At 49.0% G+C, this 23,499-nt stretch overlaps 1 protein-coding gene across 18 annotated transcripts in view; it reads left to right on the top strand.

The window, feature by feature from the left end:
- Positions 1–21,623, top strand: part of Rbpms (RNA binding protein gene with multiple splicing) — a 147,280-nt gene extending 125,657 nt beyond the window's left edge. For 4 of the 18 annotated variants that reach the window (XM_006509035.4, XM_006509034.4, XM_017312620.1 and 1 more), the window contains 3 exons: positions 9,116–9,184; positions 14,771–14,874; positions 17,399–18,065. In XM_006509035.4, the coding sequence (XP_006509098.1) occupies positions 9,116–9,184; positions 14,771–14,874; positions 17,399–17,563 (338 nt within the window). In that variant the 3' untranslated portion in view covers positions 17,564–18,065. Of the gene's footprint in view, positions 1–83; positions 7,397–9,115; positions 9,185–14,770; positions 14,875–17,398; positions 18,066–20,079 lie in introns of those variants that run through there. The other 14 variants (XR_378783.4, XM_030243360.1, XR_001778413.2 and 11 more) reach the window with 10 other exon arrangements.
- The last annotated feature ends 1,876 nt before the right edge of the window (positions 21,624–23,499 follow it).

The raw sequence follows: 23,499 nt of genomic DNA, 5'->3' as shown, positions 1-23,499 counted from the left end.
GTCTTCTAGTTTTATTTTTTATTTTTTTTATTTTTTGATTGTTGTGCTCTGTTTTGAGACGTGGATTTTTTTTTTTCTTCTAGTGTTTCTCTCCAGAGGCAAAGCCCAACACACCTGTCTTTTGTCCACTTCTTCAGCAGATTAGATTTGTCTCTGGGAATGTGTTTGTCACATATCAACCTACTGCAGACCAGCAGAGGGAGCTCCCGTGTTGAATTTATTAGCAACCCCCTCCCTCCCCCTTTTGCAAAAAAAAACTATTTCTTGATAATATTTGAGAGCTTTCAATAAAAATTTTAATCAGAGCAAAAAAAAATGGTCTCAAGTAGACTACAGCGTTTTTGGTTTTTTTTTTTATGTTTTCACGGTGCTACAATTTTGGAGCCGAGGTATTTCATCTCTGGCTGAGGTTTGTGAGGGAGGACCAGGCCCATAGCAACTGAGTTGTATGTCCCATGGGAGCAGACTCTGAAAGAGTGCCCCAGGAGACTGTGCCCAGGGCCCGGGCCTCATCGACGCTGCTGCCTGTTTCTTGAGCTCCGGAGCCACCCTGAGTTTTACACTAGAAGATGCTCGTGCCAACAAGTCATCCGCCACCGGAAGTGCTCGCATCCGAACAAGGCTGACAGATCTCCCTAGTGGACACATCCTCCTTGCCTTCCTGCTCTGCTCCTAAGGAAGGGAGGAGCCAAGAAACGGGACCTGCCCTTAAAACGGAGTTGGATCCACTTCTGGTTCAATTCTAGCCGTGAGCAGCCATTCTCCGCTCTGGTTTAAAGGTCTTTCTGTGCCACCAGATGCCAGTGGTTCTGATCTAATGGTGGCACACACCTGTCATCCCTGTGCGTGGGAGGCAGAGACAGAAGACTCCAGAGCGCCTAGCCAGCCTGTGCTTTAGTAAGATTCTTTCACAACTCCCACCTTCTCCAAGTTGGATGAAGAGACAGGACAGCAAAGCACGGGTGCTGCCTTAGCATTTTATACAGAGAATGGTGTGGCTCTGTAGCCAGTGTCAGAAATCTGTCATTAGCATTTTTAAATGATTATCTAGCCTCAAGGCCATGGATGTGTAACGTTTGCAAACTACACTGTGTGACTCACTGGGCAGCAGAGACATGTTTCATCTTCCACTTTCCGGAAGGGGAAGACGACATACAGACCCTCGGTCACCGGTCTGCCTTGTGAATCTGCTGGTCTCACCTCATAGCATTGGTGGAGCCCCTGTCCCCCACCCCCACTAGAGCAGCCCCAGAGCTGGGCCTGAATGATTGTCAGGGAAGCGAGGTCGAGGAAGGTCCTGAGGTCAGCTGTTTCAGGGGGCTCCTCCCCAAGGGACAGACACTCTGTAAATTATTGCAGACTTCTCAGGTGTGCATCTTGAGACATCCCTGAGGCACCCCTGGAAAATTTTTTTTTAGAGGTTTCACTCCAAACAAATTGAGAGCTAGTCCACAGGAAACTGCCACAGGCAAACAAATAAAGAACTTAGATGGACAGACGGACAGACTTCGAGGCTGTCTGGGTTACTTGCAGGTCTGTACCCATTTGTCACCAGAGCTGGGTGTTTGTTTACCCAGTAGTGTGTAACTGTCTTCTCTTTCCATTTTGATGTGTGTGCTGTGAATATATGCGAGGGCAGTCATGCAGTCTAGACCCAGTTCATTGAGGACCAGGCTCTGTCTCAAGCCCAGAGCTCACTGACGCGGTGGGACTCTCTAGCTAGCTTGCTCCAGAGAATACCCTGCCTCCATCTTTCAAGGCAGACTTAAACAATACTCTGAGCCATCTTCCCAGCCCCACGATAAAACTAACAAGAATTGGATTACAGTGTTTTTTTGTTTGTTTTAATTATTTCTCATCTTGCTGTTAGTCGCTACTGCCCTGTGGAGAACAGAGAACATAGACTTAAGGTTTGGGCACACAAGGTATTTCCTCAAGAGCACAAGGGTTTAGGGACCCTGGGAAACTGTGGTGCCTGGTTTGGGCCCCATTGACCAAGGTTTCATACTCTGTATTGCTCATCTTCCGCTGAGCAGGTAGTAGCAAGTTTAGTGCTGTTGGCCAGTCCTGTCAGGACCGTCAACTAGGCCTTTCTGACCCCTAGAAGGAGTTTAATGTCTTAGTAATATCCTTTCTCAGAAGTCAGGGAGGGGCATGGAAATTTGGGGTGTGTACTGCTATGAACCACAGATCCCCTTTCTCAGTCCTGGCTTGTCCTTGAACACTCGCTGTTCCTCATGTCCCCCCAGGACTGCCCTAAGGGGCTGAGGGAAGCCTAGGCCTTACTGAGCAGTGGCACCCCCCACCCTGCAGGTCTGTGAGCTCACGGTTGTGGAAGGCACCCCTACATACTGTGACTCTCTAGTCTTCAATGCCTGACAGGCTTTCCGGAGTGGGAACCCTGGCCGTCTGTGGAGGCTGGAGTTGTAGGGGCCAGTACCCACCTCAGCTGGTCAAGTTGCAGTCCTTTCTTCCTGCGGGCCCTCCTTTAGGCAGTGGTAGTACAGGGCCATGTGCGGGTTCCAGGGCTGCCTGGCCAACCTCAGCCTTAAACATCTCAGAGCTTCAGGAACGTGGGGCTAAGAATCTTAAAGCGTTAGTAATGTCTGGTGCGTTGTAGTGACTTGCAGTTTGGGTTTTTATGTTGCTTACTTTCCTTTGGCTGGATTTATTTATTTGTTTATTTATTTGCTTTCAGTACTGGGGATAGAGCGTTCTAGACAAGCATTTCACCCCTTCCCCTCTTCTCCCCCCACCCCCAAGTTTAGCCTTTTTTAAGGAAATGTTTGAACTTTCTGCATAGAAAGGGACTCGGCCCAAGCTTCCTGCTCTCCTGGCTTGGTAAAAGAACAAAAGCCACCTGAGACACCAAAGCCAGAAACCAGAAGAGTGACAATCAGGGAGAAATGCATTATCAGAGGACAGGTGTCTCACTGCTGCCCTGTGACTGCGCCACCCTGCAGTGTGCTGCCTCTTACACGATTCCCCTCCCCCACAGCCACACCAGCACACACCCACCTGTAGAAAGCCAATCCTGGCAGGAGGCACCAGGCCACTAGGACATCCCAGAGACCAGCATGGTGCTTTTGATTCCACACAGAACCAGGACCCTTTTGTGGCCTTCTGTCACATAAGCTGCAGAAGAGGAGGCCCTGTGGGCCCTGGCGCCGCCTTCCACGCGCTCCTTCTGTTTCCTGGCTCAGGTCATGTCTGCCACCTTAGAAGGATTGAGTAGAGCTGTGATCCGAGCCCAGGAACTCTGCTCCTGGCTAAGGAAGCCCTCTCTCTGTCCTTGTGACCTTGTCACTGTCACAGCGCTGGGATGTCGCCTGTGATCCCAACCTTCAGGACCTAAAAGTAGGAAGGTCACTCACTAGTCAAGATCACGAGTCTCCCAAACAGGAAAGCAACCGTAATTTTGTTGTTTGGTTTTGGAGACAGGGTCTCACTCTGTGGTCCAGGCCATTCTCATTTATGATCCTTTTGTTGTTGTAGAGGCCTCCTGAATGTGGGGGTCACAGGCAGGCCACCACCCAAAGCTCACAAAAGGGATTTTTTTTATTAATTATTACTTTTTGTGTGTCTGTGATTGTGTGTTTGGGCGCCTGTACTGTGCTGCACACCGAGAGGTCAGAGGGCAGCTTTGTGAGCTCCAGGGCTTGAACTTGGGTTTTCTGGCCTTCCCCCCCCCTCCCCCCCAAGCTCTCTGTTTGCTGAACCACTTAGCTAGCCCCATCTGTAGACAGGATTCTTTTTTTAATGACAGCTGCTACCCGAACTGTTAAACCTGGTATCGTAGGCACGTGTCCTCCATCCTCCTGCCCCTGCGTTTCTTTCTGTATAAGCAGAAGAACGAACATCTGTCACGTAACGTTAATTTGAGGGGAAGAGTACCACTGTGTGTGGCATTCGGGACTCACTAAAGAGCCTCTCCGCACCTTGCCTTTGCCAGAGCGGGGCCTCTAGTTACTAGAGGCTCCCAGTTACCACGGTGAATGGGAGGAATGTGTAGAACGGGAACATTGGAGCAGCACCTGGTGAGTGGGTCCTTTGGGCTGCACCTGTTGGGGCCAGGGGTGACAGAAAGAGCAGAAGGAGTGGGCGCATCGCCCCGAGCTTTGCCGTGAGGGCAGAGAGGCACCAGATGGTCCATGGTAGGTTCTAGTTGCCTCTTGAGGCTCAGGCTCCCAGGTACCCACTATGTGACTTTCGGGGTTCCACTGTGAGTTCTAGTTCAGCTTCCCTATGCCAGGGATGCAAGGAAACTTTGTGATTACCCAACACCAAGCTTCCTAAGAGGGGACCTTGAACTTTTCTCTTTGAGGAAAACAAGTTTTGACAGAGCAAAAGGAAAATTGACTCCAAATGGCATCATGTTTTATTCAGAGCGTGCATGCCAGGGTGGAAGGCCAGGACCCAGTGACAGGATGGGAAAGTGGGGCACCCCAACTTTAATCTTCATACATTGTGCACGAGCTCTGCCCGCTTGACTAAGCTCAGCGCCCAGGGACCTCTAATGGCCCTTGCTAGCAAACATAGTTAAAAATTAACAAGCTGACAAGATTAAATACGGATGGTAAGCTGCCACTGTGGACCGAATCTGACGCAGAGTGTTACATGCTTGGGTGCTCTCGACCAGAGTGGCGTCCCAGCGAACTGGGAGACACTGGAGCACATTCCACACACCTGCCTGGACACAGGACCCTAACTTGTGTTCAGAACAGCCTGGTGGAAGAGCTGAGACTTGAGAGAGGGATTGGTCTTTGAGGAGGGGGCTCATGATTCTAGGACCTTGACTGTGAGGTTCACAGGCCAGCGACTGACACACAGTCATCCTGGCTAGCCATCCTTGAAGAAGCAGCCTTCTCCAGCTGAGACTGTTTGGTATTTTGAGATCGTGTTTGCCATGGCTTCAAGGCTGGCCTCAGACTCACAGCAATCCTCCTGCTTTAGCTAGGATTATACATATCATCCTATAGCCAAGAAGTTCTCACTTGGTCCTTCTCCAGCTGCTGGGATGAATAGGATGATGGACTGATGCCTTGGACCAATTCATACAAATCGCAGGAATGGAGCTCAGGGTATCAGTCAGGGGGTGGGCTTGCTTTGGGCTCTGTTCCATGGCCACTAGACCAGGAAGATTGGATGCCACACTGGATTCAATCTCATCACCACTGACCGGGCCCCAAGCTGGCTTTTCTCAGCTCCATGGGTATAGCTGGCAGAGAATCAAAAGATTGTGCGGTCAGATGACCTTGGGATGCCCAGGGAATCAGTGGAACAAGTCCCTCCATGTCACAGCAAACCCTGTTACACACTGCTTTGTGTTTGTCAACCCCAGGACACGGTGTGTTGCTCTCAAACTGTCTGGGTTGGAGAGCCTTTCCAGCCGGGTCTTTTTCCAGTCACACTTTTGAAGATCTAAGTCAAGAGTGGGTACCTCATATCTGGATTAGTGCGTGCCAGCAGCCCAGAGGGCACTTTGAAATGCAAGTGAGATGGGTCAGCAGGTGAAAGTGCTTGCCACTAGGCAAGCCAACTGGGCCAGGCTGTCCTCCTTCCTAACACACATAGAAATAAATCCATGAACAAATAAACGGGGTCTCTTGGTTTGAAATGACTTGGACCATAGCCATGGAATGACTGCATTTCTTAAAGGCCAAGGTAAGCCCAATGGCCCAGGGACAGCAGAGGAAAAAGCCACCAAAGGGTATCAGCTAACTGTACTGATCGCCCTGCCCTGCCTTCCTCATCACTCTTGGAATCTAAAGAGGACAGTGGTACTGGTCACTAGAGAGGGGACCATCAAGGCCAGTGACTGTTAGCCCTGCCCTGTGTTGCTCAGTGTACACGAGGTGCCAGGGATGGTGCACTGAGTGGGAGTTCCACCCTGGAGACAGTCAGGCCTTTTTGTCCTTGGCCTCGTCATCAGAAACATATATTCTGTGCGGTGCTTAGGTGTCGTGTTCAACTCTGCATCTTTCCCAAGTATTCACTATCGACTCCAGCGTGATTCTTTTCTCCTCCTGATTATTCATGGCCCAGGTATCTGCTCTTCCTGTCTGGTCTGTCACCACGTGGGATAGTGTGGAGCCTGACAAAGTTGCCTTTCTGTGAGAAGTGTTTGAGTGTGAGTCCGTACAGTGTGGCTGCAGGCAGTGAACTGAGTCACTGTGCTGTTCTGTTTCAGGCCTCTAGGCTTCTTGGTCTGCTACACTTGACACTGTCTCTGTCTGGCGCACACTAAGTCAGGGTTTGTGTTAGTTAAATATTTTGTTAGAAGTTCTCATTGGGGGCCTCAAAGCCCTGGGATTATATATAGGCATGTGAGTAGTGTGTGAGTAGTGTGTGAGTAGTGTGTGTGTGTGTGTGTGTGTGTGTGTGTGTGTGTGTGTGTGTGTGTGTGTGTGTGTGTGTTTTCCTGCACGTTTCTGTTGATAGTGCAGAAATCGCCAGGGTTACCCCAGCTCTTCCATGGCTTCAATGTGTGCACTTAACTGTTCTGAAGAGCTGAGCTTGAGCAAGTCTGGAGTAGCCTGTGGCCCCTGCAGTCAGTGATAATGAGGAGTCTAGCAGCCTCCAGGACATGGACAGGAGTGACCTGGGGCCAAAAGCTACAGCCGAACAAACAGCCCAAAATGCAGTAAAGGTGAAGCTGTTGCGGTTAGCACCAAACAGCTTGTTCTTCTGGGCCAGCTGCCCATACTCCTGGCTACGCCCCTCGCACTCGGTCCCTCACTGGGTGCAAGAACAGGAAGCTGCTCTGTTTGGCCTGGCATGCGCTGCCCCCTGCAGGAAGGCGGGTGCCTCGCGTGTCTGAAATTCAGCAAGAGCCAGGCTGTCTTGGCCGGCAGATGTGGGAGTCCATCTTTTCTCCATCAGCGACTGCATGATTGAGGGTGCTTGAGTGTGTGAGTGTGTGCGTGTGCGTGTGCGTGTGTGTGTGCGTACGTGTGCGTACATGCATGCACACACTCGCTCACAAAGGGTGGTGGGGAGTACTGAAGTGAGAGGCAGCCTGGGAGGCTAGGGTGGCAGACAGCAAGGACCCCTCTTTTTCTTAGTCACCTTCACCAGTTCCAAACCCATGCCATCTACCCTGCAGCTCACTGTCCTCCCTGCCAGCCCCTCCCTGTGACCCTCTTGGTGAACACTATGCCACGTTGGCCGCAGGGCCTTACATCCCCACCCCACACCCAGGCCGCACAACTGCCACCACTGCTCCACACTGACACAGTGCACATGGACCATTTCGGGTTTAGGTTCCCAGCATCCCTGGCCTGAGGGCTCTGGCCCCGAGGCTGCCCTTTCCCAGCTGTCTCAGGAAGGCAGCCCCAGCTCTGCTCTCTGCTTAGTGAGCAAACGGACTGAGACGAACAGCCATGACCAAGGGTAGGTACGTGCTGCTTCTGTCTTCCACCTTCCTGCTCCTGGTCTCTAGCCTTCCTAACCCACGTCTTTCCACATTGTCCCCTCTTGTCTGTCTGTCTGTCTGTCTGTCTGTCTGTCTGTGGGTCCGTTTGCTCTACAGACACTCAAGTGTGGGTGTTTAGTCTGTCTGTAAGGATGTTTCTGATCTCTTACCCCGTCCTGCCTGGTGGGAAAGATGCCTGCCTGGCTTCCAGGATCTTTGGGGGCTCCGATGGCTCCCAGCAATATAGCTTTACCCTCACAGTATTTGAGGAAATAACATCTGACACAGTCCCTGAGGAAGCGTAGTGTAGAAGATGGCCTAAGGGATGTCTGAGGTAGATGCTGATGTACCAGAAGCTGACACCTTATCCTTAGGGGTTGGTTTGGTTTCTTTGGGGCCACAGTTGGCCCCTCCTGTTCTGCACTGGCAGCTAGGGGACATGGCTGCTATTGTGGGGTCCTTGAGTCAGAAGGAAAACACGAGGAGCTCTTGGGGACCAGGGCAAGAATTAGTTTCTCCCTAGGACCCAATTCCTTGGCTTCTCAGCCTTTAGAGCTCGGCAAGATCTAGCAGAGCCTGGTTCTGCCTTCTGAGCTGGACTCTGGGACGGCTTGTTTCCCACCCTTGTGAAAGAGAGAAAGCGGCCAGTTTCCATCAACCCCACAGTGCACGAGTCTTCAGAGGGTTGTCTGTGAGTTGCCTCTGGCCCAGGTGTCCCTCCACCACAGCCAGAGTGGCTCCGTCTTCAACTTGATGTTTCAGGAGCCTGAGTAAACCTGTCTCCTGTTGAGGTCTCTCCCCTCTTTGCTGTCCTTTATGTCTTCCTTGTCCCCAGAAGCACTTTTCTGTGTTGCTCATTGCACTCCATGGGAGGCCACCCCTCTTACTTAACAATGGGAGAGGAGCTAGCCTGGTAAGCCCAGCTCTCTGGAAGCAGAGACAGGGAACAGGAGTTCAAGAGTAATTCATGGTGAGTTAGAGGCTAGCCTAGGCTAAGGAAGACAGACCTTATCTCAAAAAAAAAAAAAAAAAAAAAAGAATGGTGGGTGGGGACATGGGTAAACATGCCTCCTTCTGCCCAACGGGTTATAGACAAAACTGGCATTGTCAGCGGATGGGTGGTAAGGGTGACACATATGTGCCCTTCTATTGTTCAGATTTTGTGTAGTGTAAGATCCCAGAGCGTCCTTCCGGGTGGAAAGAGTGTCCCTCAGTCTGGCTGTGTTAGGTTGGTTAGAAGAGGCAACACTACTGTTGACCTTTGTCCAGCTCTGTCACAGGCTACGGGTGCCTCTTGGGGCCTGGTGAACACAGCATGCCAGAAAGCTGACCCTTTTCCTGAGAGAACAGGCTCTCAGAGAAGGTTCAGTTCCATTCAGGCGGGTCATGAAGTACCCTTCCCTTTGTTTACATTTTGTTTAACTAAGTCTCCCAGCTTGGGAAGAAGTATAGAGAGGAGCTTTGAAAAAGAAGTGGTAGTTGACAGAACCCTAATACTGGCTGAAGTGGGCTGCCCTGTGAATGTGTCTGGTCTTCATAAGGCATGTTAGACATTCAGGATGCTGCTGTGGGACTTTTCTACCCCTGGGCAGGAAATGCCACCCTGGCCAGTGTGAATTGACCCGTCTTGGAGAAGCAACAGGGTCTGAAGTCCCAGAATGAGGTGGGGCCCCTGCCTCACGGCCTCTCCTGTCTTTTCAGATGCGCTGGATCCCTCCCTCCGAGGCCACTTCCCAGGGCTGGAAGTCCCGGCAGTTCTGCTGAGGCTGTGTAAGTACCCTAGGGCATGGACGGTCAGCGCACCTAGCCCATTCTTGGCGGATATCTGTAATCCGCAGCTTCCTCCATCCGAGAAGAACTGGGGCATGTCTCCTGAGCATCCACCTGCTGTGGGACCATGAGGAGCAGGCCCAGCACGGGCCAGCAGCAGTGCTGGGGTCTACGGACCAGGCATCAGGGAATTCAGTCACTCAGTTGTGCTTCACCTGCTCTTAGCATTGACAGAAACCCATCCCGATCCCATCACCCGTCCTGGCTCTATATCAGGACACGTCACACCCGAAGGCAAAGGCGCTGGCGCCAAGGCCTGCTTTAAGACTGTAAGACCCAAAAAAGTAGCTTTTCAGTATTTTTAGGTTTGTTCCTTACGTGTATGATGTTCTTGTTTCGTTTTGGTTTTACCTACATGAGTGCACATGCACTACATGCAGTCAGTAAAAGCCCAAAAGAGAGTGTTGATCCCTGTAGTGTAGAGCTGTAGGTGTTGTGAGCCACCATGTCGGTTCCGGGAACCAAACTCTGGTCCTATACAAGAGCAGCAAGTGTCCTTACCCAGTGAGCCATCTCTCCAGCCCTCACTTAAAAAAGAATGTTTTTTTTCCATTTCCATTTATTGAATTTGAATTTTTCTAAACATATTTCTGATCACAGTTTCCATCCCCAACTCCTCCTACCTCCCCACCCTCCCAATAGAAAACAAACAGAAAAACTAGAATTAAAAAAAGAAAAAGGAAAAAAAAACCCACAAGAAACATGGACACATACACAAAACATATCCTGTATAAAAAAAGAAACTATAGTTAATATACAAGCAAAGGACTAGTAAGATGAAAATGCCCAGACAAAGCAGTAGGAGGCAAGAAAAGTCAACAGAAATACCACTGAGTTTGTTTTATGCTGGCCAAATGCTGGTCATGGGGCCTGCCCTTAAGTGTGGTAAAAACAATGTCCTAAAAGGGCATCTTTGTGCCAAGTTAGGCCTAACTTCAATTCAGACAACAGTCAGATGGATTGTTTCTTGTAAAGTCAGAGTGTCCACAAAACCCCAGCTGCCTTCTGTAGTTGAGCATCTTGACTGAATTTCTGATTAAGCATGAAGCACCATACTTCTGGCTGTATGTAATTTGATGGGGATTCTGACTAAAATGAAGTGTCGCCATCCTGGGCAGCTTCTTGCTCTTTATGAAGCAGGAAGGGAGAGGAGCAGCTGGCAAGGGGGCGGGGGGCAAGCTTGGGTCCTGGTGGGTACTCATGCTCTCCTGGCAGGGGTGCTGGCCCATGTGCTGATGCTGACAGTCACAGGCTCTCAGAGCCCTTCTGTGTAGGCTACATATAACTGTTGTTCCCTTCTCCTGCCACAGAGCCAGAGTCTCAGTCCTTTGGTAGGTCTTTGACAGGGCCTTAAGCGGCCCCCATGTGTTATGAACAAGCCCTAAGGTACTCTACATATTTGTAAGCACTCTTGGAGAAAGGAAATAGGAATGGTGGAGGTGGGCTAGCCTTGCCTTCCTGAGGAGAGAGAAGAGCCCTGCAACTTACTTCCCTCAGGCCCCTTTGGCCTGAAGACCGAGGTGGCAATGGCTCAACTTACAGCATCAATGCTCAGTGTTGACTACACTTGCGGAGTCCTCACCTTGGAGGAAGGCCAGTGTTTGCCAGCATGCTCCTGACCTGTGGCAGGGAGCTGCCACTCAGCAGGAGTACATGTAGTGTACTCAGTGTGGCCAGAGAGCCACCCGGCTTCTATCCACTGTGGTAGGTGTTCTGGGAACACTGCTTCCGGGTGGTGGACAAGTTGGCCATTGGTGGTGGCACAGAGCTTAAGGTAGGGCTTCTCTTTTTGTTTCATTTTGCTTACTGTTTATATAGGCGTAAAGGAAGAATGTATGGGTTCTAGTTTAAAAGACCCTATAGTTTGTACTAGCATGGTCATGTTCTCTCCCAAACTGTTGTTTCTCACAGACCCATTAAAGTAGCTGTCAGCCAGAGGCCCAGTGGTGGTAGTTACCAGAGCAGGGTGCCATCAACAGACAGTGTCTAAAAGCCCTAGAGAGATCCAAACCAAACAGTGTGGCATCTATTGAAAATGAGTCATCTCTTCTGAGCTGAACGTGGGCCACAGGCCAGAGCTTGGCTGGCATGTGAGCTCTTGGGGTATGTGTCCTGTGGGGGTAGTCTGGAAGGCACTTGTGGAGCAGTGCCTAGTACTGTTGCGTGGAGCTAGGCATGTATAGCCATCATTGCAGCTCCTTCCAGAGTCTTGGATAAGGTCCTTCCCAAGTCAGCTAATAACCCAAGCCCTGTAATCTTGGGGACTTAGCACAGAGTTGGAAACACTGGTGTTGATGACCTAATAGAGACATGGACCAAGGCACATGTCAGAAAGGCCAGTGCTGGCCAGGTGGGCAGTACCAGACATCATACTGTCACTCTTGATGTTAAAGAGTGTTGGCTGCTGACCTTCTAATCTTGGACAGCCTATGGCCTGCTGCCGTAGAGGCTCTCCGTTTGTATTTGGCTTTCTGAGACAAAGTCTCATGTAGCAGCCTGGTCTTAGACTTGAGATTTTCTTGCCTCTGGCTCTCAAGTGTTGGAATTACAGGCGTGTGCCATGCATGCCTGACAGCTTGTGGGATCTCTAGTTTATCTGCTTTTGATTCCTTAGTGCTAACGTGAAATGATTAAACTAGAAATTTAAACTAAACTAGTTCTTTACTCTTTGTGTAAATGTGGGCTGTACCTGCTGTGTCCTCCATTCTCGTGGGGAGCGCCGTGGACACAGTATGCACAGAACAACTGCTCGGGGTGTCCTGGGCTCAGCCTGCAGAGAAGGGTCTGTGGGTTTGCTCTCACTGGTAGTGTGAGGAGGAACTTTGGAAGAGCGGCCAGAGGCCCAAACGTGCTTATGTTCGCTTGGCATGTAGTCGGTAGTTGCGTGATGTTTAGTCTGTCTGCATGTTGAATCGCCCCATCACTAGGATTTTGGTGATGGTCCAGCCATGTGACAGAGAACTATGATGATGTTTGAAAGATATAATAATGTTTTGAAAGTTACCAATTTCCCTGCTCCATCAAGAACAAGAGAGCACGAACACGTTTTCTGTCATTCTTCACAAGAAACAGTGACGGCTTTCCTTGTTGGATATCCAAATATAGTTAATTCTTTGAGAGCTTGGGAATTGGTGTGGGATGAGATAATATTCTTAGGAACTTGTGAGATTCGCTTGGCCTTCGACCAGGACCATGGCGCAGAAATTGTAAGCACGTGTTGTTACAGCCTCACCAACATAGAGGAAACAGTGGGAGAGAAAACAGCTGGAATGTGTAGCAGTTTGTGCTTACATCTGGTTTGGGAGGAACAACCTGGTCTGTTCTTGTCTCTATGCTGTGTAGCAGAGCAGTCTCCTCTACTCTCTCCTTCAGGAGACACCCAGGGCTGAGCTCCATGTTGCAGTGTACTGAGAAGCAGTTCTTATGACTGACCTGCCCTTCACATTTCTACTTCATGGGATCACACCTGATGTCATAGCAGTAAACGTCCACTGAACAACTGCAGTGTGCTAAGGCAGAACGGGAATGAACATAATAGGTCAAATAGGGGCAAGTGTAGTGGGGAACATGGAGTCTCTTGCTGGGGTGTGACAGCTTACAGTGCTCCGTGTAGGAAGCTGGTCTACCTAGAGGGCCAGATCTTTCCCAGCAGATCCCTCTGGACTAGAAACATGATGACTCAAATCCTTTTGCCTCTCCCATGGCTAAATAAAAGTAGATGGAGCCAGGCAATGGTGGTACATGGCCTTTAATCTCAGCACTTGGGAGGCAGAGGCAGACAGATCTCTGAGTTTGAGGCCAGCTTGGTTTACAGAGCGAGTTCCAGGACAGCCAGAGATCTACAGAGAAACCCTGTCTTGAAAAACAAATAAACAAAAGTAGATAGGCTTGGGCAGTGGCCAATGGCCTCAGGGAAGCCTACGAAGAAGCAACTACAGGCTTTAGAGCCCTTCTTTTTGGACTCCTTCTGTCACCTCAACAGGAAGAGAGGGGTCTCGCTCTTACTGCTCTGAGCCTAGGTCTGTTGTGGTTACACGCATGTTACAAGGCTGCAAACCTCTTCCCTGCCAGATACTACATGCACCTTCCAGCCATTCCCAGATCCCCCAAACCTGCTAAGCTAAAGCCCAGCACATCTGCTCCCCGCCATGACCCCCAGGCTCATCCCTACACCCAGGCTCAGATAGCCATGTGCACAAAAGCTGTAGCCTGCTCATGATCTCTAAGGATGGCCGTGTGTGTGAAGACTGTATACTGAGAGCAGGATACCTGGCCAGCCTCTGTCCCACCCTCCGGTTCCTGCACATCTTCTGAATTTTGGAGGGTTGCTGTGCTCAGCAAGATGTGGGAAATGCACACATTCAGGGGCGCTGCTTGCCTGGTGGTTGGTCATCACTGTCCGTGTGGCTGGCTCTTGCCCACTACCACCTGTGAGCCCCCGTGTGCACAGCTTGTTGGTCAAGCCCCATGTTCTGGTGAACGCAAGAGGGTTAGTCCTCCTGATTAGCATAATACGGAAGTCAATAGGGAGCCAGCCACCAGTGCGACTTCAGCAGCAGTGGGCACCCACACAACTCAGTGCAGTTTGGAAACCTCAGGAGGTTTCCTGGGCCTGCTGTTGCCAGCAAGGCTTTGGGGGGCACCCTTGGTTCCTGTGGGAGTGTGGCAAAGGTGAGGGAGAGATTAGGTATATTTTCTCTCCTGAAATAACCCAGAGTCTACTACGAAACCAGAATCGTGCCTGCTCCTCGAATGTTTCTGTAGTGAAATCTTTGCCATTTATTCTAAGCCCTGCAGACTCATTCCTAATTCTAGAAAGAGCAGATTCCACATAAGCTGCAATTGCTCCTGTCTCCAGCAGACAGGTAGCCCTACGAGCTAGAAAGCGCCTGAGTCTAGGAAAGAAGTAGTCATCGAGTATATGGAAACAGAAGCACTCCAGTAGGATCTTCGCTGGCCGTTCCCACTGAGCTGGGCTTCTTTTTGCGCGTGAGGAATTTTGGAGAACCCAGCTGGGCCAGCCGCGCTGCCAGGTGTATTAAAGATGAGTCAGCTTGGTCTCTATACCTTCAGGCTTCACAACTCTTAGCACCGTGGGCCTCCCAGGACAGTCAGATGTGCTTCCTGCTCATAGCAGACCTTAGTGACACGGCTCTTGGGCTGTCCGAAGCTGTTACGATCAGAGGCAGCCCCCAGAACTGGTGACTGTCTTGAGTCTGTGCAGGACTTCAGATCTCATGATTTGGCTGACAGGCTTTGAGAGGCAGAGTCCCCACAGGCTAGACAGCCAGGTTCTGGTGCTAGGGCCCTTACCTCAGCAACTTCTCTGTCCCAGTGGCCTTCTCCTATTCCAAGATCACTTTCCTGTCTGCAAGCATTCTGTGCTGCTTGCAAGGTCCTTGTGCAGTGGCAGCTGTGCTCAGCTCCTCGTCCCAACAGAGCAGACTGGTCAGCATGACCCAGGGCAGCAGGAGGCCCATGGAAAAGGTTGCCATGTGCAGTTAACAGATCTCTCTGTCCACCCAGGTCTCGGGTGTGTGATGGCGGCTGCAATCTGTCTTGTGGGTATTAATGCGGTCTTCACTGGTGGCGACTGTCATCCAGCTGTTCTGCAAAACTGGAGCTTGCTGGTGAGTGCCAAAGTCAGGTGGCAACCAGTGTGGGCAGGATGGGCACCAGTATCTCCTGGAACTACAGCCTCTGCATAGGCCCATGGCACCTGCATACCACCTTCTCCAGTTGTCTGGCAGGCCTTTCCAGTCACTCCCAGCCACCAACCACTTAGGTCAGCCAGCAATAGGTAGTTTTGTTCCTTGGGTTTATTGATGGGTGCTTTTTGTATTGAAATAGTATCTTAAACTATGTAGCTCAGACTAGCCTTAATCTTGTCCTGCCTCAGCCTCTGTAGCCCTGGGAAAGTTCTATGCCACCATGCCCGGCAATGCGTCGCCATGCGTGGCCTTCTTAAGGCTGGCTCCATTCACATTAGTTACCCCAGTAGCACCATGGCCTATGGGGATTTCATATGAAAATGAAGCGCTTTTCTCGCTTTCACTTCCCAAGCCTTTGTTTGAAATTAGCAGTTTGTTGGAAGTCTGAGACATAACATATATGTTCCCTTCCTATCTGTCCAATTACATGAAGTGGAACGAAGCCATTTCTCTATCAGAGGACATTTTTATGAGGGTCTTCTGAAATCAGGATGAGAGTGTGGGATTCTCCAGGGGCTCCTCTCTGGCAGTGCTTTTCTGGCTGGTAAGCTTTGATGGCCTGTCTTTCAGGCTGTAGTAGGTTAGGAAGGCAGACTCTCACTATATGCCTCAGGCCAGTGTGAAACTTGGGAACTTCCTCCCTCCCTCCCTCCCTCCCTCCCTCCCTCCCTCCCTCATCCTTCCAAATGCGAGTGTACAGGTGTGTCCCACCCAGCCTGGCCCTCTGCAGAAGGCATTAAATGAATATAATGTTCATTACCAGAGACAGCCTACCCGCTGCTACCTCATATGGCAGCTTTCAGTGGCTTTGCAGAAATTGGCTGTGGGTAGCAGAACGCCAGGGACACTTCATGCCTCAGCCCAAATAAGGACGTGAATTTCATTCCTTCTGAGGTGCCTATAAAAAAAAGAGTCAAAGGGAGGCTGAGAGATTGCTGCTGAGGGTGGAGGATCAGGCAGCTGTCCAAGGAGGCCATTACCACATCTGGGGGGTCTTGAGTGACTTTATGCTGAGTACTTGGCACTTGTTTAGAAAGTGCGCACCTCCAACATTGTATTTTTCTGACATGTCATACATCACGTAGGACATTGGTGATTGCCCATTAGCTGTATGCCCTTGTAACTTCTCTCTTTTCGTCATGGCTCTCAGAGGGAGTGCCCATAATGTGTACCATCTTCGTGGGTGGGTTTGGTTTGAAGGGCTTTCCTTTCTCTGGAGTAATTTAAAGATCACCTTATAGCCTCTCTTGCAGTTTGTATGGCAGTGGGTTTTCCCCAGTGGGTTTTCTTTGTGCGCTAGGCCAAGTGCTCTCCCAGAGTTCCTTAGTGCTAGACATAAATGCAGTAACACATCCAAAATATGAGCTGTTCATGGCCCACCAGCCCATTTGTCAGAAGTAGGTGGGAACATCATACCTGATACCAGAAGGACCTAATATTAAAGTAGTAGGTGGAGGCAGGGGCTGAGGACTAGAGGGTCACGTGCCCCTGGAATGCTCACCAGGTGATGGCAGTGGGAGGGGGGTGGGGGGCACTGGTACTGTGGTTACAGACAGGCAAGAATGTAAAGGCTGTTCTTGTCTCCAATCTAAGGTGACACCGATCTAAGGTGATCTCATGTGAGCCATCCTTGTCAGACTGAGGCACACCTGAGCTGAGGAGGGAAGGTGGTCCATTTGCCCTTAGGGATAAAATGATGAGTAAACAGCCAGGGAGACTGGCTTCTACCGAAGACTACAAACACTGAAGTGTTTCAAATATTCACTTATCATAAATATGTGTGCTTGATTAAATTAAGCAGACAGGTATCAAAACTAATTTGCCAAATGTCTCCTGTTTACTTGGACTCGGGGCAGCAGGGCGGGGGTGGGGGGGAATATTTCTTACCTGACCTGGCGAAACTGAATGTCAGGTTAAAGTTAAGCTGTTAGGCAGAGCGCATGCAGATGGTGAAAGCAGGGTTGCGGGGAGAAGCTTAACTGGTCCTGGCCAGGAGTGTGGCTTAGCCATGTAGAAGCCCCAGACAGTTGTTCTCCTGTAAGTACCCTTCAGCTGTCAGTCAGCAGAGTGCCCTAGTGAGCTTACACATCAAAAACAGGTGAAGTCAAATGGCTTATATAGTTTATAAGCCAGTGGTTCTCAACCTTCCAACATGGCAACATGGCAAACCTTTAATATACTTGCTCATGCTGTGGTGACCCCCAGCCACAAAATTAATTTCATTCCTACGTCATAACTGTAATTTTGCTGCTGTTAAGAACTATATAAGTCTTTATTTTTCCATGGTCTTAGGTGACGCCCTGTGAAAGGGTCATTTGACCTACCCCCAGGTTGAGGATCAGTGCTTTAAACTATCAGTCTCCAATGGCTTCACATGTGAACAGCTGGGACTTCCCCCAACACATGCAACTTTGACATGATTGTTGCTGCTTTTAAATTGTAGGGTGTGTGTAGAAGCGGAAGTTGGGACAACCGTCAGGAGCTGGTTCAAGCGCAGGAGTCTGTCAGGTGTTTGCAGAGCCATGTTGCCAGCTGCGTTTTCCTCTGGGCTTGGAGAGATGATTTACACGCTGCTCTGGGCCCCCTTTCCCAAAGGCTCTCTGTATGAAAAGAATCTGCCCCTAGTCACCCCAGCCTGCTGTCCCTCTCTGTGGTGCTTTGTGTTCCCGGATGTCTTTGGATTCTGTTTAAATGTCCTTGTTAACACATTCCAAGGTTTGAACTCCATTCCTAGCTAAAGCTCTTGTTTACAGGGACTGAAATAGCTCGGTTCTGACCTTGTGTTCCGTCTGGGACATAGATGGCAGTGTGGCTACATTCTTTTCCCATGTGAGAATCACATCTCCACGGTTGGTTCTGGATAGCTGATGACTATAGTTTCTGCACTTCTCCTTTCCCAACTTCAAAAGCTCCTGTTAGAGGTGCAGCGCTTACTGCCCTACAGGGATCAGCTTCCTATAGAAGGCTGCCCCTGAGCTGGTTGTGCAGGGCCCTCTCTGCCGACTACAACATTGTTGAGAGAAAAGCCCTTCAGGATTGAGGGACCTAGAAAAGGTTGAGTTTTCAAAGACAGTTTATAAATGCTGGGGTAGAGGTAAAGGGTAAGAAAAGGGAAGGAGAAAAAAAGCTTGAGACAGAGTCTTGAATGTACCAAGGCATTGTTCTCAACCTGAAGGCCTCAACCCCTTTGGGGGAGTCCAACAACCCTCTTAGCGGGGTCACATCAAATATTTATATTGAGATTTATAACAGTAGCAAAATTAAAGTTACAAAGTAGTAACAAAATAATTTTCTGATTAGGGGTCACCATAACATGAAAGGCTCATAGCATTAGGAATGTTGAGAACCTATCTAAGGATAGGGAAAACCATTGAAAGAATCATTTTCATTTTGCTACTTAAGGCAAAATGGCTTTAGAATGAAAGTTAGAAGTTGGTGAGAGCTATGTTGGCATCTGTGTAAGGAACAGAGCTACCCAGGCCTTGGTGCAGGGATAGAGTGATGTTGAGAGTTGACTATGGAGCAGTAAGTAGGCCCAGTGCACAAAGGCTGTCGTAGACTGTTGTCCCCACTCCACCAGGCACAGCCCATAGCAGCAGGTTCCTGCCAATCCTGTCCTTTTTCTTGGGGTCTCTGTAAGCAGCATCACACTAAGTCACAGTTGCTGTCTCGCTTGCTGCGTTCCTAAGGTGGCTCTCTAAGCCAGGAGAATTGCAGATCCGTTCTGTTCTTGGAACCCTTGCAGCACAGTTTGATGGATTGTGCTCAGGGTTAGGAGGAGGTAGGACTTGTGGCATGTGTGGACCAGTTGTCTATGGGGAGCAAGGCAGGGGTGTGGAGACCACTGCTTCTGCAGAAGCCCCTTTGGCAGGTCAGTGATGTGAGGAAGTCAAACTAGGAGGCTAAGGCTCACCAAGGAACTACTGTTGCTGTCACCATAAAGGTGATGCCACCTTCTGCCCGAGTCCCACTCCCAGGGAGAGTGTGGTTCTTTGATGTCTATTAGATTTGAAAATAATAAATGGAACTCTGACTATCCCAGGCCCATGCCTATGGATTAAAGGCACCCCCCATCTAGAGATGGAGTCTCCTCACTTGAGCATCACAGGGCACTAAATGGGAGAATGCCAAGAAGCAGAGAGAATTCCCTAAAGAGGTTTAGTTGTTTATCCCTGCTAGATAAATGCTTCCAACTCAGAATGCTGCTGCCAGAGGACAGGGAAAAGGAAGTGGTCACTCTGTACAAGGCTAAAGCATTCCTACGGTTCTCTACAGGAAGTAGCTGTTGATGTGCCAAGATTCCATATTTGCAACAACTGGGAGAGACAGAAAAGCATAGAGTAATAGCACAGTACACTGATGCATGTCAGTTTCTGCTCTGGAAAGCTGTGCACAACTTGCTTTGTCTTTCCAAACTCCACAGGTGATTGTATTTGGCCCTTAAAGCATGTAGGCATTATTGTTACAACGTAAACATTTCTCTGTACAGAGATATGTATATCTCTTCTGTGTTGCGTCTAACCTGTCAGTAAAATGGAAGTTGGGGATTATAAAATGAATGACAGAATAAAATGGGCTTACAGAGTATCCCAGGCAGCACTACAGAGCTTGGGTGCCAGAACCAAGGCTGGCAGTACTCAGCGGGAGGACTGAGGAATGTGAGCAAGCTCCTCTCAGATAAAAAAATCCAGGACCAGTCTCAGCTCTGCCACAAAGCAAAATACACAAGCCTTTGTTAAAACTTCAGGGAAAGGAGGGACTTTTGTCTTTATTTTAGTGTGTGGAGATGGGAAGGAGAGGACGTCTCGCAGGAATCTGTTCTCTACCACATGAGTCCCCAGGATTGAACTCAGGTCACTGACAGCTAATGTTTACCCACTGAGCCATCTGTCTAGCTGGGCCTCTTGCTTTTTTTTCCTTTAGATAGGGTCTCTCTCTAGCCCTGGCTGGCATGGAACTCCAGCTGATCCTCCTGCCTCAGGTCTCCAGTGCTGGACTGCACCCAGCTTGAAGTCTTCATCCACTACTCACAAGTCTGAGACTACCAGTCTTATTGGGGCACAGTGACAGTGCTGTATGGGATTTTCAAAGATGCTCTCCCAACACATTTTCTTTCTGTTTCAGGCTTGAAAACACCCTGCCCCGTTTTGACCCCTTCAAGACTTCACAACAGCCTCTATCACACATCTGTTTTCCTCAAAGAAAAAAATATATATAATAAAATGTGTTTTGCTCTTTTACACTGTATAATTTTAAGAAATGTGTTATTTGTGAATGCATGGTCTGACATTTCTGTACAGTTTGAAGACATAGAACAAAGACAGCAACAGTAAAGCCAAGATCGTTAGTATTTTTATAAAGACATTTTAAGAATGGACAGATGGATTCTTACACTAGGTTATATCACGACTTTTCGCTTGAGTTTTGAATGCTTTTAATGGTGTTTATCTTATTTTTCTTCTGAAATAAGATGCATGTTTGAAGCATATCTCTAGCATCAAAATTTTCCACAATTGTGTTGTAAATGTGTGGACTCCCTCTGCCTGGCCCAGTGTCAGGCCCTGTTATTAGTAACGCGGTGTAGAAATGAGCTTCTGCAGTACTAGCTCTGTAATCCTGGCTCCCAGGGATCTCTCTGCAAGACAATCAGTGCCCCCAAGAGCATTTGCCATTGTAGTATATTCACCACTGGGCAAAGACTACTTAGGTAATGTCTCTGAAACCCATGGCCACTCCAGCTGAGACTATACCAACTGTGCCCAGGGACATAGTGACATTCTATACTTAGCATTTATGATAGCACCCTCAGAGTGTGTAACCTAATATATATCACCCACCTTCCATAAACTGTCTCCATTTCCCCAGTGGAACCTTATATTTAAGGGGAGGGACCTTAGTTTGGAGGTAACCATTGCCTCAAGAGGAGCAGGCCCTGCCCACTCAGCCTGCAGTGGACATCACATCTCTCTCAAGTGATTCAGCAAAGCATTGGCCTACCTGAGTAGCTAGCTGGTCTGGCAGCCATGTCAGATAGACCGCCCATCATGTTCTCTGGACGTGCTCATCTTGAGACTACCTACTACATTGCACAGGGCAGGGAATGAAACAGTGGCCCTCTGCAATGAATACCCTTGCTTCAAGACTTCAAGGCCCAAAGTTAGTCTTGTGTTATGTGCAACACATTTCCAGAGGCTGTGACAGCACAGCCTCTCCTGCTCCTCAAAAAAGAGCTATGTATTATTATGTTGACCTCAGAATTCCCAGCTGCTGTTACTAGACATAATCACAATCTTTGTATCTTTGTTTTTGATCTGCTTGTGTTGTGTTGAAAAGGGTCATATTTTAATGATTTTTGTCAGTGGTTTGGGAGGGTTATTTCATTATTTTTCATGAGAAGTAATGTCAAGTTTTTAAAGGTTTAAAAAAAGAAACACCAAGGCCTGGAATATGGGCCTTTTCACTGTAAACTAGAGGACGGGGGCAGGCAGCACTGGGAACTTAGACATCCAAGCTGGTGTTCAGGGACTGCTCATGGCCCCAGCCCCCGTGCCACTTGACTGTGAGACTCCTACTTGCTTTATCATCAATTATGCTTTTATAAATTGTGTAAAGGTACTTTTGTATTGTCATTTTTTAAAAAAAATAATAAAAGTTTATTCCAGCCATTACATGATTTGTCTGACAACTTACATCAAGCAGGCATGTCCTAGGATGCACAGATTTCCAAAGATTCTGCCAGTGATGGGAGTCAAGGTAATTACGACACACCCAGCTGCCACCAAGGGACCCACGGACCTCAGTAAAAGGTACCAGCCACCCTAACCTACAAAGTTTTGAGACAGGCAGACTCCATGACAGGCTTCAGATTGGCAGTTCAGGAGACCAGGCAAGTCAGTTCCCGAAAAAAGCACCAGGCCTCCTCAGGCACCCAGTCAGAAAGTGCCCTGCCACCTGGCCTGAGGCAAAGGCAATGGATCAGCAACAGTTTCTAGCCCAGACACCTCAGAAATGGTTCTGGAACGTCCCTAGCGATAGAGCCAACAGATTAAGATAGAGGTCACCTCCTTCCCACCCCACCCCCCGACAGACACACACTCACCCCGAATTCCCCTAATATACTTTAAATCAGGCCTGCAAGCTCACTGGGGTACATCCACCTTGGTACATGGTACATACACCCCAGCATTCTGAACTTGTACAGAATAAAGTACTCTTTGCTTACTATTTGAGTCCAGGGTGTCATTCTTTGGCAAATTATGGACCTTTACAGTTTGAAGTCAAAATTGTTATGGTTCTTCCAAGCACAGGTGCATACACCTTAAATCCCAGGAGACTGAGGCCAGCCTGGTCTACATAGTGAGTTTCAGGACAGCCAGAACCAAACACTGAGACCCTGTTTGTTGCGGGGGGGGGGGGGGGCGCACACACGACGCAGATGACTCAGAAGTTAGTAGAGGACTGGAGTGAGGTTCCCAGTACCTAGATCTAGTGACTCCCAGCAGTAACTTGAGGTCCATGGGTATAATATCCTCTTAGACCACCCACATCACATCTAGAAAAAACGTGGCTGCTGATCTAGCCAAGATGATAGTATTCTACATACTCTCAGTTACCCTTTACTCCACCCCAGGTCTTATGGATCCCCAGAGCTTTTGGTGCTCCTTGCCTCACCTCCCAGTGCAGGATTCCCAGGATTGGCATGCAGGGTTTTAGGAGTCTGCTAGGCAAGTACCTGAGTTCCATCTCCAGCCCGACGCTCACCTCTTAAATGTTCAGTAGTCACTGGTGACTTGCAGTCTTAAACACTGATAATTTGCAGTCTTAGGCTCTGATATTTTTTTCAGAGACTAGCCACCAAAACCAAGACATAGTCACTGCTTTCTGGTCATTTGGCACTCACAAAGACAACTAGTGTATCTTTCACCAACACCCTCCAGCTCTTGGAATTATTAACGAAGACTGTTCTGTGTGAACAAACTGATCTGTGTGGCTTTGTCTTCAAGTTAGCTGTTCCTAACTAGTCTAGAGGCTCCAACTCTTAAGACACCAGAGACTACCACACACAGGCTAATCACTGGAGGGTCACTACCTCAAGCAATCTTAACTTGTCATGTCACATCTGTATGCATTTTCCACAAGAGGCCTTGAGGGTCAGTCAGATACATACCCACTGACCAAGCACTTAACACCTACTTCACTAACTTTCTCTACAAGCACCAACAGCTGCTCTCACTATTGAGCAGAAATGAATGCAGGGTCTTTGGGAACCAGTTAACTTGGGATTAGGAAAGGGTTCAAAAGGTCTCACTTTACATAGGCTTAAAAGGAATGGTAACTGAGCCAAATGGACTCTCCCCACAACTGCATCACAACTGACATGACTATTGAGTCTTACGTGTCCAAATGAGAACGCCTCTAGTTAAATCACATCTGTACTTCAGATTAACCGGACCCAGTGCCTGCATGTCTGCCCACATTTCATGAACAACTTTGCAACTAGTACTGCCCCATTCCAACATGTGGCATACTTAGTTATGTGGCACA

The sequence above is a fragment of the Mus musculus genome, chromosome 8 (genome assembly GCF_000001635.26).
Source record: "Mus musculus strain C57BL/6J chromosome 8, GRCm38.p6 C57BL/6J".
Lineage (NCBI taxonomy): Eukaryota > Metazoa > Chordata > Mammalia > Rodentia > Muridae > Mus > Mus musculus.
Note: the sequence above shows the minus strand (reverse complement) of the source record. Positions and strands in the feature narration are given on the sequence as shown.